The 16,554-nt window shown below is 35.5% G+C and overlaps 1 protein-coding gene and 1 pseudogene across 6 annotated transcripts in view; one reads left to right on the top strand and one right to left on the bottom strand.

Annotated features, from left to right (window-relative positions):
* RPS6KA6 (ribosomal protein S6 kinase A6) overlaps positions 1-16,554 on the bottom strand; it is a 122,072-nt gene that overhangs the window by 54,787 nt on the left and 50,731 nt on the right. For all 5 annotated transcript variants that reach the window (XR_013992906.1, XM_081041874.1, XM_081041873.1 and 2 more), the window contains 2 exons: positions 11,691-11,797; positions 11,367-11,404 (listed from right to left, as the gene is read on the bottom strand). Coding sequence is in view for 4 of the 5 variants with exons in the window: in XM_081041874.1 (XP_080898000.1) it covers positions 11,367-11,404; positions 11,691-11,797 (145 nt within the window). In the remaining variant the exon portion in view is untranslated. The remainder of the gene's footprint in view (positions 1-11,366; positions 11,405-11,690; positions 11,798-16,554) is intronic.
* On the top strand, positions 690-2,132 carry LOC308494449 (nucleolar protein 58-like; annotated as a pseudogene). Its single transcript has 2 exons — positions 690-1,416; positions 1,552-2,132. The product of its transcript is annotated as a nucleolar protein 58-like (transcript).

Here is a 16,554-nt window from a genome sequence, read left to right as displayed (position 1 = left end):
TACCAATCCTGCTCAAACTCTTCCAAAAAATTGAAGAAGTGTCAGTACTCCCTAACTCATTTTATGAGGCCAACATTACCCTGATACCAAAACCTGGTAAGGACAATAGAAAAAAAGAAAACTACAGACCAATATCTCTGATGAATACTGATGCAAAAATCCTAAACAAAATTCTTGCAAATCGAATACAACAATGCATTATAAAGATTATTCAAAGATGGAGGTGGCTGAGTTCAACCCGGTGGTTCAGGTGGTTGGAGCTCCATGCTCCTAACTACAAAGGCTGCCGGTTCGATTCCCACATGGGCCAGTGGGCTCTCAACCACAAGGTTGCCAGTTCAATTAAAAAAAAAAAAAAGAGGTGGAGGTGGCTACTCCTCCCGTCACACACGTGGACCTAACTTCATCGAAAGCTTTTCTATGGATACATTGTGAGAAAGTTTTCCCGAGTGGAGTAAAGCTAAAACATTTGGGAAATTTCAGGATACAGCAGAAGCATTAGCAGTGATCTAACATATTCGTCACTACCACTGAGACAAGAATGAGTTAGCTTTTTTCACCATAGGGCTGGTTTTTACCCCCATTTGATGAGAGCTGAGAAGTGGTTAAGTTGATCTCCCTGTGGAAACCAACAGCATAATGCTAAAGCACAATTCAGTAAAAGCTGTTCTACAAGGGACCAAGCATTCACCGCTCTGATGGAGGGCAAAATCAATAAGCAGCTGAAGAAAGTTCTGAAGAAAATAGTGAAAGGAGCCCATGAGCCCCTGGCTGTAGCTCATGCTAAACTAGGAGGAGTCATAAAGGAAAAGCTGAATCTCAGTTGCATCCATAGTCCTCTTGTGAATGAACTTATGAGAGGAATTCGTTCACAGATGGATGGATTAATCCCTGGGGTAGAACCACGCGAAATGGCAGCTATGTGTCTTGGACTGGCACACAGCTTATCCTGATACCGATTGAAATTTAGTGCTGATAAAGTGGATACCATCATTGTTCAGGCAATTTCCTTGTTGGATGACTTAGATAAAGAACTAAACAACTACATTATGTGGTGTAGAGAGTGGTATGGCTGGCATTTCCCCGAATTAGGAAAAATTATTTCAGATAATTTGACATACTGCAAGTGTTTACAGAAAGTTGGTGATAGGAAGAATTATGTGTCGGCTCAGCTTTCTGAATTACTGCCAGAAGATGTTGAAGCCAAAGTCAAAGCAGCTACAGAGATATCTATGGGAACAGAGGTTTCAGAAGAAGATATTTGCAACATTCTGCATCTCTGCACTCAGGTGATTGAAATCTCAGAATATAGAACCCAGCTCTATGAATACCTGCAAAATCGAATAATGGCCATTGCACCCAATGTTACAGTCATGGTTGGGGAATTAGTTGGAGCACGGCTTATTGCTCATGCAGGTTCTCTTTTGAATTTGGCCACACATGCAGCTTCTACAGTTCAGATTCTTGGAGCAGAAAAGGCACTCTTCAGAGCTCTAAAGTCTAGAAGAGATACCTCTAAATATGGTCTCATTTTTCATGCTTCACTTGTAGGCCCGACAAGTCCCAAACACAAAGGAAAGATTTCTCGAATGTTGGCAGCCAAAACTGTTTTGGCTATCCGGTATGATGCTTTTGGTGAAGACTCCAGTTCTGCAATGGGAGTTGAAAACATAGCCAAATTAGAGGCCAGGTTGAGGACCTTGGAAGATAGAGGGATAAGGAAAATAAGTGGAACAGGAAAGGCATTAGCAAAAGCGGAGAAATATGAACATAAAAGTGAAGTGTAGACTTACGATCCTTCTGGTGACTCTACACTGCCAACGTGTTCTAAAAAACATAAGATAGAACAGGTAGATAAAGAGGATTAAATAATTGAAAAGTAGGCCAAAAAATGCAAGGTTAATATTAAAGTTGAAGAAGAAGAAAAGGAAGAAGAAGAAGAAGAAGTACTAGAGGCGGAAGAACAGGAGATATCTGTGAAGAAGAAGAAAAAGGACAAGAAGAAACATATTAAGGAAGAACCGCTTTCTGAGGAAAAACCATGCAACAGCACAGCGGTTCCTAGCCCAGAGAAAAAGAAGAAAAAGCAAAAAAAGAAAAAAAAAAAGAAGACTAATGGAAAGGAATCATAATTGAATCAACTGGCTGCATCATTGATGCTAAAGATTCAGGAATATGCCAGAGATGCTCTCTAAAATAATTGAGGAAAGGTTGGATGAAAGTGACTATTCACCTATAGCTTTGCAAACCTACTTCTGTCTTGACATTGACTGCTAACTTTATTATGTCATCATTTCTTAATTTTTGTTACACAAATAAAAATATTTTCTTTGTATTAAAAAAAAAGATTATTCATCAAGACCAAGTAGGGTTCATCCCCGGGGCACAAGGATGGTTCAACATCCGCAAATCCATCACATAAACAAAATAAAGGACAAAAATCATATGATTATATCAATTGATGCAGAAAAAGCATTTGACAAGATACAACATCCATTTATGATTAAAACACTTAATAAAATAGGTATAGAAGGAAAATACCTTAACATAATAAAGGCCATCTATGACAAGCCCTCAGCTAATCTCATAATTAATGGTGAAAAACTGAAGCCCTTTGCTCTACGTTCAGAAACACGACAGGACTGTCCCCTATCACCTCTGCTTTTCAACACAGTGTTGGAAATCCTTGCCAGAGCCATCAGGCAAGAGAAAGAACAAAAGGCATCCATATTGGGAATGAAGAAGTTAAAATATCACTCTTTGCAGATGACATGACACTATATATAGAAAACCCTAAAGACTCCACCAAAAAGCTGTTAGAAACAATCAACGAATACAGTAAAGTTGCTGGCTACAAAATCAATGTACAAAAGTCCATTGCATTCCTATATACTAACAATGAAATCTCAGAAAAAGAAATACAAAAAACAATTCCCTTTGCAATTGCATCAAAAAGCATAAAATACCTAGGAATAAACTTAACCAAGGATGTGAAGAACATATATGTTGAAAATTATAAGACATTTTTGAAAGAAATTGAAGAAGACACAAAGAAATAGAAAGACATTCCATACTCATCAATTGGAAGAATTAACATAGTTAAAATGGCCATATTATCAAAAGCAATATACAGATTTAATGCAATCCCCATCGAAACCCCAATGGCATTTTTTTTTTAAAAAACAGAACAAAAATCATCAGATTTGTTTGGAACCACAAAAGACCCCAAATAGCCAAAGGAATATTAAGAAAAAAGAACAATGCTGGAGGTATCACACAGCCTGACTTTACCTAGTACTACAGGGGTACAATAATGAAAACATTATGGTATTGGCAGAAAAACAGACACATAGACCAATGAAATAGAATTGAGAACCCAGAAATAAAACCACATAAATATGGACAGACAATTTTTGACAAAGAAGGTAAAAACATGCAATGGAGGAAAGACAGCCTCTTCAATAAATGGTGCTGGGAGAATTGGATAGCCATGTGCAAAAGAATGAAACTGGACTGCTATCTGTCACCATGTACCAAAATTAATTCAAAATGTATCAAAGACTTAAGCATAAGACCTGACACAATAAACTACATAGAAGAAAACATAGGTACTAAACTTATGGACCTTGGGTTCAAAGAGCATTTTATGAATTTGACTCCAAAGGTAATGGAAGTAAAAGCTAAAATAAGTGAATGGGACTATGTGAAACTTAAAAGCTTCTGCACAGCAAAAGAAACCCTCCACAAAATAAAGAGGAAACCAACTGAATGGGAAAAGATTTTTGCAAACAGTGCCTCCGATAAGGGGCTAATATCCAAAATATAGAAGGAACTGAATGGGAGAAGATTTTTGGAAACAGTGCCTCCGATAAGGGGCTAATATCCAAAATATACAAGGAACTCATGAAGCTCAACAACAAAAAAACAAACAACCAAATTGAAAAATGGGCAGAGGACCTGAAGAGACATTTCTCCAAAGAGGACATACAAATGGCAAATAGACATATGAAAAATTGCTCAACGGCACTAATAATCAGAGAAATGCAAATGAAAACCACAATGAGATATCACCTCACCCCAGTCAGAATGGCTATCATCAACAAGACAAATAGTAACAAGTGTTGGAGAGGCTGTGGAGAAAAAGGAACCCTCATACACTGTTGGTGGGAATGCAGACTGGTGCAGCCGTTATGGAAGGCAGTGTGGCGGTTCCACAAAAAATTACAAATAGAATTACCATATGACTCAGCAATCATTCTCCTGGGTATCTACCCAAAAAATTTGAAATCATTTATATATAAAGACACGTGTGCTCCAATGTTCATTGCAGCTTTGTTTACGGTGGCCAAGACATGGAAACAACCAAAATGTCCTTCGATAGATGAATGGATAAAGAAGTTGTGGTATATATACACAATGGAATACTATTCAGCGGTAAGAAAAGATGATATAGGAACATTTGTGACAACATGGATGGATCTTGAGAGTATAATGCCAAGCAAAATAAGTCAGACATAAAAAGCACAGAACCCTATGATTTCACTAATATGTGGTATATAAACCCAAAACAACAAAAGAACAAGACAAACAAATGAGAAACAAAAACTCATAGACACAGACAATAGTTTAGTGGTTACCAGAAGGTAAGGGGAGTGGGGGGAGGGAGATGAGGGTAAGGGGGATCAAATATATGGTGATGGAAGGAGAACTGACTCTGGGTGGTGAACACACAATGGGATTTATAGATGATGTAATACAGAATTGTACACCTGAAATTTCACTAACAATTGTCACCCCAATAAATTTAAAAAAAATTAAAAAAATGAAAATGAAAACTTGTTCCAATGCAATTGATACATTAGGAAACAATTTGAGTATAACACTAACTTGACTTTTGAATTTCCAATTTTGTGTTGGCTTATGTGCAATTTTGTCTGCAAAAAACACTGGAAAACTGCAGGCACCTGACCCAAGCCAAACAGAAATGCATTCATGCACTCACCTCAAACATCTACCAGCTATTTCAGCTCATCGTGTGTTATGAGCCTCTTCTGTCCACTTGTAGTGTTACAGTTTTCCCTCAATTCAAGATAATCTATCTCCCACTACTTCACAATAACTTATAAACCGCAACCTTTCTGCCACCAATTCTGCAAGTAAATTTCAGCACTTTTTTCAACTTAAGGTACCATATTTATTGTAGTATTTATATATTCTTAATAGAGAACACGTAAAACAATGCTATCATTTTTAACAGCCCCCTTTCTTTTTTAATTTTTCAATTTGAAAGCTGATAAAACAATAGCATCGTTTTACATTTTGTACATTATTAAGTGTGCCCACAAATAGACAACTGGATAAAGAAGAAGTGGTACATATATACAATATAATATTACTCGGCTATAAAAAAAGAATGAAATCTTACCATTTGCGACAACATGGATGGATCTAGAGGGCATTATGCTAAGTGAAATAAGTCAGACAGAGAAAGTCAAATACCATATGCTTCCTATCTTTCTTTAATGTGTCACTGGTTATATAGATTACTGTTAAACCCCTAACCCCATTTCACCATAAGTCCTGTGCTTTTTATTATGCACTTATGCATAGTGCAATGATTTTTAAGATCACACGTGTTGCATTATAACAGAAATGGCTATATATTTTGTCAACTGATTTCTGAGAAAGGTGTAAAAGCAATTCCATGAAGAAAGGTCAGTGCTTTCAACAAATGGTGCCAAAACAATATGATATTGGTATAAAAAATGTATTCTCATACTATAAACAAACATTAATTCAAAATGAATCAGAGACCAAGTATAAAATACAAAACCTAAAACCTAAAATTGTAAAATTTCCAAAAGAAATATAGGAGAAAATCTATGTGATCTTGGATTACGCAAGGATTTCTTAGCTATAGCATCAAAAGTATAATCCATAAAAGGAAAAAGTTAACTGGATTTTATTAAAATAAAAAACTGCTCTTCAAAAAACACTTCTCAGAAAATGAAAAAGAAGCTATAGACTGGGAGAAAAATATTTGAAATCACATTACTAATAAATGACTTATTGAGTATATTTAAAAGTTAAAATTCAATAATAAGAGAAACAATACATTTTTTTAATGGGATAAAGATCTGAAAAGACACTTCTCCAAAGAAGTAAATACTACATGAAAAGATACTTAATGTTATTAGTTATTAGGGGAAATACAAATGAAAACCACAATGAGATACTACTACATGTCTATTAGTAGAGCTAAAATAAAAATCTTCACAGTACCAAGTGATGATGAGGATGCAGAGCTAATAGAATTATCATACATTGCTAGTGGGTATGCAAAATGGTACAGCCACTTTGGAGGTTTTTCATTAAGTTAAACATACATTTACCATATGATCAAGCAATCTCACTCTTTTGGTATTTACTCAAGTAAAATAAAAATTTATGTTCACATAAAATGATGGCTTTATTCCTCACTGCCAAATTAAACAGGAAACAACCCAAATGTCCCTTAATTAGGGATTGGATAAACAAACTACGTATGGTACCATTATAATATGGAACACTATTCAGCCGTGAAGAAAATTGATACATGCAGCAATATGGATGAATCTCAAACGTACTCTACTAAGTAAATGACGCCAGACTCAAAAGATTATATATACTGTATGCCTCTCTTTATATTACATTATGGAAAAGGTAAAACCATAGGGCCAGAAAGTAGATTGGTGACTGTCTATAGGTAAAGAGAGGATTGATTTATATTGGGAAAGTTTGGGGGAATGATGGAACTGTTTTGTATCTTGATGGTGGTTTTAAGAATGTATGCATACATTTGTCCAGGTTTACAGAACTAACTATACATGAAAGAGTGATAATTTTTAATTAAACTTTACATTTTAAGACAAATGAAATTCACTGCAGTTATATGAAATACTACACAGATCCTGTTAAGCCTTTACCCAGGTTCCTCCATGGTAACATCTTATAAAACAATATTATACCATCACAAGATATAAGCCCTATATTGTTCTTTTAAAATAAAATACTCACATTAATATTAAACTTGAGAGCACCTAGAAACTGATTTTCTAACCACGCTCAATATTTTTATTTAAAACTCACTTATCCTTGTATAATAACTAAATGTACTATGATTTTCAACATAATTTTAAAAAATCTTTTTAATGTGCTACTTACTATGTTCTTTCTCTCTATATTGAGACTTTTAAACTCTGCACATTCCATTTCAAAAAGTAAATGTCATAAAAGCTAGTCTTCGAGGTCTGTTCAGCTGTACTGATAAAACTGACAAAACTGATATTCAACACTAGAATTTGCTCAGCAATCAATTGAAATTTTTTTTTTTACAATATTAAGAGTTAGCTACAGGATTAAATAAGACATAATGTTAATCAGTCGTTTTTCTAAGCCACTAATTTGTAAAGAAACTGTAGAAATCAGCTATAAAAAAGGGTATTTTTCAGTTGGGGGGGTGGTACATCTGTGTAATTATAAATGACTGTTTTATAAGACTTTAAATTTTTAGCTTCGCGCAGTGGCAGTATCGTAGCCAATGAGGTTTATCCGAGGCACGATCATTGCTAATTGAAAAATTTTCCCAAATTTTAAAAGCAGCCAGAACACAATAATTCAGTGAATACTTACTATTAGTAAAAGTAATCTTAGTGACTAATTTGCAGGTAACCATAAAGATTACTTAAAATTTTTTAAAAATTATTTTCATATATACATTTTCTCTTAAATATTCAGCTCAAGTACAGTGTGATTTAAATTTCTGACACTGTATATTTTTCTTCCTTCTCTTTATAGAAATTACCCCTGAATTTTGTCCTGTAGAAAACCCATAATGGCAACCACAGAGAGTTCAAACCAATTGTGGGTTCAACTTATAATTTTTAATGGCATACTATAAGTAAACATTGTTTTATAAACCAGGGAACTAACATTATACAGTTGGTTTTTATGTAGATTATTGGGAGGTGGGTTCCAGAAAAAATTAAGCATAAAGACAAATAATATGTTAGCAAATATGCAGATATTTGGAGGGTATCCACTCTGATTCTACTGATCCTCTGCCATACAATCATAATCTCAGTATGCGCTGTCAGGCTCAAAGCACAGTCATACCAAGGAACCTTTCTAGAGTACACTGACATTCAGAGTAACCTGTTAAATACTAGGTCCATTCTTATATCTGGAGGATTTTTAAAGTGGACAGGTAAAAATAAAGGTATTGCCCTCTCCTAACATTATTCTGAGGAAACTCAGGATGTTGGGGAAGATCTTGCCTAGATGAGACATTCCTAAATCACAACAGCCCACTGATATCAATGCCAAATAGTAATTAATCTACTATTTTTGACTATAGTATTCAAAATAGGAGATAGAAAAAGAAGGAAGATGGGAAGGACAAAGAAGGTAAGGAAGAAAGACAGAGAAGGTAAGAAAGAAAGAAAAAAGAAAAAGAAAAGAAAGAGATAATGGAAAGTTAAAGAAAAGAATGAAAAAATGCAAAGTCAAGTCTTAAAATAGTTGCTGTGAATGGTCACACTATAATCAGTCTTACTGGACTGTTGAGAGGGTAAATCCATAAATGTATTACTCATTACAAAACTTTGAATTAGACTGTAATCATAAAACAGTGTAAATTATCTAATATTTATTACTGTGTACTTTCTTTAAAGCAATACTGGTGCCATTTTACAGAAAATAGATTAAATTGTGTATATGTAGTATATACTGGGAGTGCCAAAAAATGTATACAAGTGGACATTTTGTTCAACGTTGCTTAAGCAGTAGTTCACCGTAATCAGAAGTGTCTGGACGCAGATGGTACCCACTTTGCGCATCTCTTGTAATTGCTGAAGTCAAACGTGACTGTATTCATCTTTTTTTTTAAATTAAATTTACTGGGGTGATAATTGTTAGTATGTATTCATCTTTTGTTATCAGTATATATTGAGTATCACAATTTTAATACAGTTTTTTCCTTTCTTAAAATGCCTATACATTTTCTGGCACCCTCTGTGTGTGTGTGTGTGTGTGTGTGTGTGTGTGTGTGTGTGTGTGTATTTTCTTCCTGTTATAAGGCTTGTGTCCCATACTTATGAATTAACATTGATTCTAGCCTCTTTACCCTCCTCAGCTAGTTTAAATCTAAAAGGTGTAAACGCAGAATTCACATAATTATAAGACTAAATATGATTTGGCATCATTATTCACCCAATTAACCTTAAAATGGAAGAGAGATATTCATTTCAGAGTTATAAGAAAAAGTAATAAAGTAAAAGAAAACTGAGATTTCATACACACGAATCTCTCTCACACATTTACAAACATAATTGCTGCTGGATTTGATTTAGAATATCTTTTTAAACACCACAATTCTAAAATTGTAGATTGCTTCTTCTTTTTTCTTCTTTTCTACTCATTCACTCTCCAGATTATTTTCATTTCTGTCAATAAGTATGATTTAGTCTACTCTTTTTCCACCGTCCTTCCTCATCCCTGACAAAGCAGGTAATTTATTAAAAATGAAAAGAATTAAATTCTAATTAGCTTTGCAATTGAAGTTTGATTGGTATAAAATAAGAAGTATATATTACATAAAATCTCAAAATTGTACTGTTCTCTCTTCATATATACTTTTTTCTTTCCTTTCCCTTTCAATCCCTTTAAAACTACTGTGTTTCTTTTATATATGAATAAGAGAATCAGGCTACGAGTCAGTAAGATTCACTGAACTGTATGTGAACTTTGTTACATTTGCTTGAGTTTTCAAGTTAACATTTTCATATTTTATCTTTACAGTGCAGCAGTATACGTACTTAGGAATTTTAAAGCAACTTACCTTTAAAGTGTACTGGTCCAAAATTCTCTGTGAAGGCTACATCTTCATTTTACTTATATTTTAACACTCCGATAATTAAACACAAAATATACTATCTATTTAAAGCATAAGTAACCTTTTGAGATTGGCTCACTCAGCATAATGCCCTTGAGTCCATCCAAGTTGTTGCATATATCAAGAATTATTTGCATTTTATAGCTGGATAGTATTCCATTGCATGGATGTATCACAGTTTGTTTACTCACTCTTTAAAGGACATTTCAGACATTTCCAGTCTTGTTACAAATAGAGCTGCTATGAAAATTCATGTATAGGATTTTGTGTGCACATACAATTTTATTTCTCTAGGACAAATGCCCAGAAGTGTGACTACTACCGTGTTTCCCGGAAAATAAGACCAAACCAGATCATCAGCTCTAATGCATTTTATTTTAATATAAGACAGGGTAGGGTAGGGTTGAGTAGAGTAGAGTAGAATAGAATAGAAAACTGGTTCTTACATTAATTTTTGCTTCAAAAGATGCATTAGAGCTGATGGTCTGGCTAGGTGTTATTTTCGGGGAAACACGGTACATGGTCCTATTTATATCTTATTCTCAAAATAAAATCAGAGATGTTAAGTGGTTGCCAGGAGTTTGGGAGAAGGGGGTGAGGGAGGGTGTGACTATAAATGGGCAGCATAAGAGAGTTCTTTTGTGGCTGTAGGACAGTTTTACATATTGATTGTGCTAGTAGTATTCAAATCTATGTATGGGATAAAATGTCACAGAATTATACACAAAGACAAACAAAAACCAAATGTATGCAAAAACGGGTGAAATCCAAATAAAGTATATAGTTCAGTTACTAGTACTGTACCAATCAGTTTCCTGGGTTTGATAATGCACTACAGCTTTGTAATATGTTACCACTGTGGGAAGCTGGGTGATGGGTACACTGAACCCTTCAGTACTATTTTTGCAACTTATTGTGAATCTATAATTATTTCAAAATAAAAAAATGTTTAATGGTATAATAAGAATACTTTATGTCTAAGAATTCTGTGAGGATTAGCACAGTGTTATACATAGTAAACCCTCAATAGTAAAAATAAAGTAAAATAAAACATGCTTTTGCAAATAAATAAAATGAACCTCTGATTGTGAAACACTTGTTTTAAAAGTTTATAATTCACTGTATTTCAAATGTGATAAATACGATAAATCTTTCATTCTAGACTGAAATTAATATGATGTGTTTTTACCTAGAAAACCAAATTCATTTCTTAACTAGAATAGCAACTTTATTGTATAATTTTTTGGTATTATAATTAGAACATATTTAGAGCTATCTCATCTACCCTTTAAATGAACTTTAGTTCATTAAAGAGATGAACAAAATGCAAATTAAATCAAGAAAGAGGAAAAAGGAAACCAGGCTTAGAGAAGTATATATTAAAATAACGAAAAACAGAAAACAAGCTTAGGGTAGAATAAGAAAATATGCATACCTGTTAACTTGATATGTCCTATCTCATCAAGCAAAATGCTGTAAATCAAAGTTAACATTCAATAAGATGGAATTAAATATTTTATATAAAACATTTACATAAAACTCATAAACTTAAAATAGGTTAGTATCTATTTCAAATACCGGAAAATTTTAAATGATTAATTTAAAATTAGTAGGTTTCTTATGAAGATTACTTTTCATAAGTTTCATATAACTGTAAAATTCACATATATGTTCATATGCTCTTTAAAATAAAAGACTTACTGGAGAAAATGTAGTTTTATAACATTGGTAATAGGGATACATAAGAATATAGCCTTACTTTTCTGGCTTCAGGTCTCGATACACAATTCCTAATTGGTGCAGATGATCCAAAGCAAGGGCTAGTTCTGCCAGGTAGAATTTCACGTCTTCCTCTGTAAACATAACCTAAAATAAAATAATAAGAAAATAACAGAAGTAGAGAGATGAAACTGACCCCTTTAAGAATCCTTCTCTTTAATGTTAACCATTTTAATGTAAATCTTCCTAAAACATATTATGTAGTTTGCGTATCTTCTTACACTAAATGCACTGCACAAGATTACCCCTTTTTTAATGACTCTGTCATAATATGATTATTAATTTTACTACTCTTCTACAATACAGTGATACCTTCAGCTTCATTGTAGTATATACGATATTTAGGTTTAGCACTAGCAATTTCACTATTTCTACAATTTTTTCCTTCCTGTCTACTACTCAGGAATTTTGCTTTGAGCAGCTCCTACTAACTCAAAGCTTCTAATATACCAATGCAAGTTATTAAATTAGTAATTCTTATATTAAACACAGTTCTAAACCCAACCTCTGACCTAAGGAATATCTCCAGACCTCTTCTGCTAGTAAAGTACATGAGATTAATGGCATTGTATTATACGTCAATATTTTTGTGACTGGGAATAGAGCTGCTCTGATGAAGTGAAAAGAGAACTGGGGTTGGAATCAGAAGTAGCAGTGTAACATTTGACATGTCACTTGGCCCAATGGCCTTCAGTTTCTAAACCTGTAAAATAAGGACAATGATATCTGTACATCTATCTAACAATGTTGTGGTGAGAGTCAAATTAGTTTATGTGGGGAAAAAAAAAAAAAAACCTTTGTAAATTGTAAAATGCTATGTGTGCAATCATGAGGTATTATTATTATTATAGGTTTTTGTCTATGTTCAATCCTGACTTAATTTACACGCAAAATTGGGCACTAGTCAACCATTAGGTGTAATTTTTAAAATTTATCAAAGGCTTCCGATTGGCAAAACACAAATAAGTTGTCTAGAAATTGTTTATTTTCACTAAACAAATCTCTGCATTATTAGGAACGTGTAAAATTTGAATGAAGTATCATAAGATCTTATAATAGGCCTGCCCATTATAATTATGGCTACTGAATTACACAATGCAGACTCAGTTTACTAGTAAAATTGCAGAGAATGAACAGTTAAAGATAAATTTTGATACACAACCTACTTTTAAAAATTATCTATAGAGAAGCAAAGATTGTTCATAATGTAAGTTTGAAGAGAGCTTATTTGAATATTATAACGGTAAAAATATGAGAACATCATTTTCATTTGATATTTTACGAAGAATAAAAATACTTCTTACTATTTAACTTCCAAGGAGGGCTAACCAAAATGTTCATAAAAACCATAAAAACCGAGTGACGTCATAGGAATGGCGGCAGCTGGGCGCACTCTTTGAGTTCTCCGGTTCATTATCACAAATGGGACATATAACCCATCAAAGGACTCTCTACTCATTGCACAGAACAGCTAAGAGACTCGGGCAAGGATTACTTGAAGGTGCGCAAATTGGACGAGCGGGGGAAGAGGGAAGGGAGCGGAGTGGAGACACGGCCCGCATCTGCAGCGGTGGAAATGCCACCAGCATTCCCAGCTGCAGAGACCCAGGGGATCCCAGGACGGAACAGACAACAGAAAAGCCAGGAGGTGGGCTCTTTCCCTAGGTCAGACAAAGGACACAAAACTCCATACCTGGGCCCCTCCACCCCCTCTTCCAATCCTACCTCCACCCTTCCACTGACTTAAACAGGCCCCTGAAGTGAGGAGTAGTGTCAGATTACAGAGGACCCTTAGGGCTCAGGCTCTGGGAACAATGGGAGGCAGCTCTGACCCAGGGAAGAGGCTTGGAAGAATGTGATTTTTGCTGGGCTTGGAGAGAAGAGACTCCTCTACCCCCAGCCAACACCTTTTCTAGCCTGCTGGAAGAGTGTGACACGGCTGGGGTGGGCTAGGGTGGGAGAGAGAGGACCCCACCATCACCAGCCCCCACCCTTTCTGGCATGCCTAGGGCAGGGCAAGTGCAACTGCGAAGGCACACCCAGGGATCAGCAGTAAGCAGCAGACACAACTCCCAGATTTCAGCAGCTCAGAAATCTCCCGCCCGCACACACACACACACACACACACACACACACACACACACACGGAAGAAGTGCCCTAAGACTCAGGAGAACTGGACACAGGGCTGGTGGTGCTACTCTAATTGTGAATGTGTCCAGGCAAGGGAAGAAACTTCACTGACTTTGTAAAAACTACCATCCAGACCTCTTAGCCCCACACTCAAAATCTGCAGTCCCAAAGTCACTCTGGACACCAGGTGACCGGCTCTGCCTGCACAATATGCAGGGGATTCCTTGGTACAGCAGAGGACAACCTGGGGATTACTTGGTGGGTTTAAGTCAAGACTAGCGCTGCTTTTTGTTTTGCTTTGTTTTGTTTTGTTTCATCTTTATATCTTTAAAATCTTTGCCTGTGTTGAGTGGGAGTTGTTGGTAGTTTTTACATGTGAACGTATTTGATTTTTTTCTTTGTTGTTGTGGTTGTTGTGCTTGGTGATTTGTTTTATTCTGAAATTGCCCTACCAGGGCCCAGCTTAAGAGGCACAAAATGCAAAATATCCAGAGGCCAACACCAGACCAAATCAGAGTATTACCGGGTTTGACCTACAAGTCACATACCCAGAGGAAATTCTCTACAGGCACAACAGCCCATAGAGGCCAAACCACATTTAAGTGGTCAACCTTCACGCAGAAAAACACACTGCGGTGGGCAGAGCCAAGTCTCACAACTAATCAGCCTAGGAGTTAACACCACCTACTCACAAGCGAAAAGCAATTAAAGATCTCCTTGAATAGGACAATATACACAACACAAGAGTCACCTTTGTAGTACACACAGAGGAGAAGAACAGAGTAGTGCAAGTCAAACATAAAGGACACATACTACAGAAGAAAACCCAGCAAGAAATAAGAACTCTAGGGGATCTACCTAATACATCAAAGCAAACACAGAGAGTAAGCCAGAATGGGGAAACAAAGAAACATGTCCCAAATAAAAGAACAGAAGAAACCTCCAGAAGTGGACCAAATGAAACAGAAATAACCAACCTAGAAGAGACAGAGTTCAGAACAAAGGTGATAAGAATGTTTAAGGACCTTAGAGACGACATAAAGAAGGATGTAGAAATCATAATGAACAACTAGTTAGAACTAAGGAACACAATTACGGAAATAAAGAACTCACTTGAAGTAATTAACAGCAGATTAGATGAAGCAGAGGATTGAAACAGGGACGTAGAAGAGAAGTTAGCATAGATCACCCAAACAGAACAACAGAAAGAAAAAAGAATAAAACCAATGAAGATGGTTTAAGAGACCTCTGCGACAACATCAAGTGCAACAACATGCGCATCATAGGAATACCAGAAGGTGAAGAGAGGAAGCAAGGGATTGAGAACATATATGAAGTAATAATGTCCGAAAACTTCCCTAACCTGATGAAGGAAACCAACACACAAGCCCAGGAAGTGCAGAGAGTTCCAACCAGGATAAACCCAAACAGGTCCACACCAAGACACATTATAGTTAAAATGGCAAAGCTTAAAGACAAAGAGAAAATACTAAAAGCAGCAAGTAAAAGACAGAGAGTTACATACAAGGGAACTCCCATAAGACTATCAAATGACTTTTCTACAGAAACATTGAAGGCCAGGAGGGAGTGGCAGGAGATACTCAAACTGATGGGAAACAAAGCCCTACAACCTAGATTGCTTTATTCAGCAAGGCTATCATTTAAAGTTGATAAAGAGATAAAGAGCTTCCAGAAAAGAATAAGCTAAAGGAATTTATTACCACCAAGCCAGCATTGCAAGAAATACGAAAAGGACTTCTGTAAATAAAAGAAAGATGAAAACAATCTAACTACAAATTTAAAAATGGTAATAACTATGTACATATAAATAATTACTTTAAATATAAACGGATTAAATGCTCCAATCAAGACACATAGGGTGGCTGAGTGGCTAAGAAAGCAAGACCCTTGTATATGCTGTATACAAGAGACTCACCGCAAATCAAAAGACACACACAGGCTGAACTTGAAGGGTTGGAGTAAGATATTTCATGCAAATGAGAAAAAAGCTGGAGTTGCAATACTTGTATCTGACAAAATAGACTTTAAAATGAAGAACATATTAAAAGACAAAGATGGGCACTATATAATAATAATGGGATCGATCCAACAAGAGGACATAACCCTAGTAAACATATATGAACCCAACATGGAACACCTAAATATATAAAACAAATATTGACTGACATAAAGAGAGAGATCAACAGTAACACTATCATAGTAGGGGACTTCAACACACCTTTGACAACAAGGGACAGGTCTTCCAGACAGAAAATCAATATGGAAACAACAGCCTTCAATGATACATTGGACCACTTACATTTAACCGATATTTTCAGAACATTTCACCCGAGTAATGCAAAATACACGTTCTTCTCAAGCGCACATGGAAGGAACATTTTCCAAGATAGACCATATGTTAGGCCACAAGACAAGTCTTGATAAATTTCAGAAAACTGAAATCATACCAACTGTCTCTCTGACCACAGTGCTATGAAATTAGAAATGAACTGCAGGAAAAAAACTGGAAGACACATCAATTCATGGAGGCTGAATAACTTATTACTTATAAACTAAATAATGAATGGGTCAAGCAGGAGATCAAGGATGAAATCAAAAGATGTCTTGAGACAAACGAAAATGAATATACGACGACCAAAATCTATCGGATGCCACGAAAGCAGTCCTCGGAGGGAAATTCATAGCATTGCAG

Source organism: Rhinolophus hipposideros, assembly GCF_964194185.1.
Source record: "Rhinolophus hipposideros genome assembly, chromosome: X".
In the NCBI taxonomy this organism is placed as follows: domain Eukaryota; kingdom Metazoa; phylum Chordata; class Mammalia; order Chiroptera; family Rhinolophidae; genus Rhinolophus; species Rhinolophus hipposideros.
The sequence above is the reverse complement of the archived record's forward strand: the minus strand, read 5'-3'. Positions and strand labels throughout refer to the sequence as shown.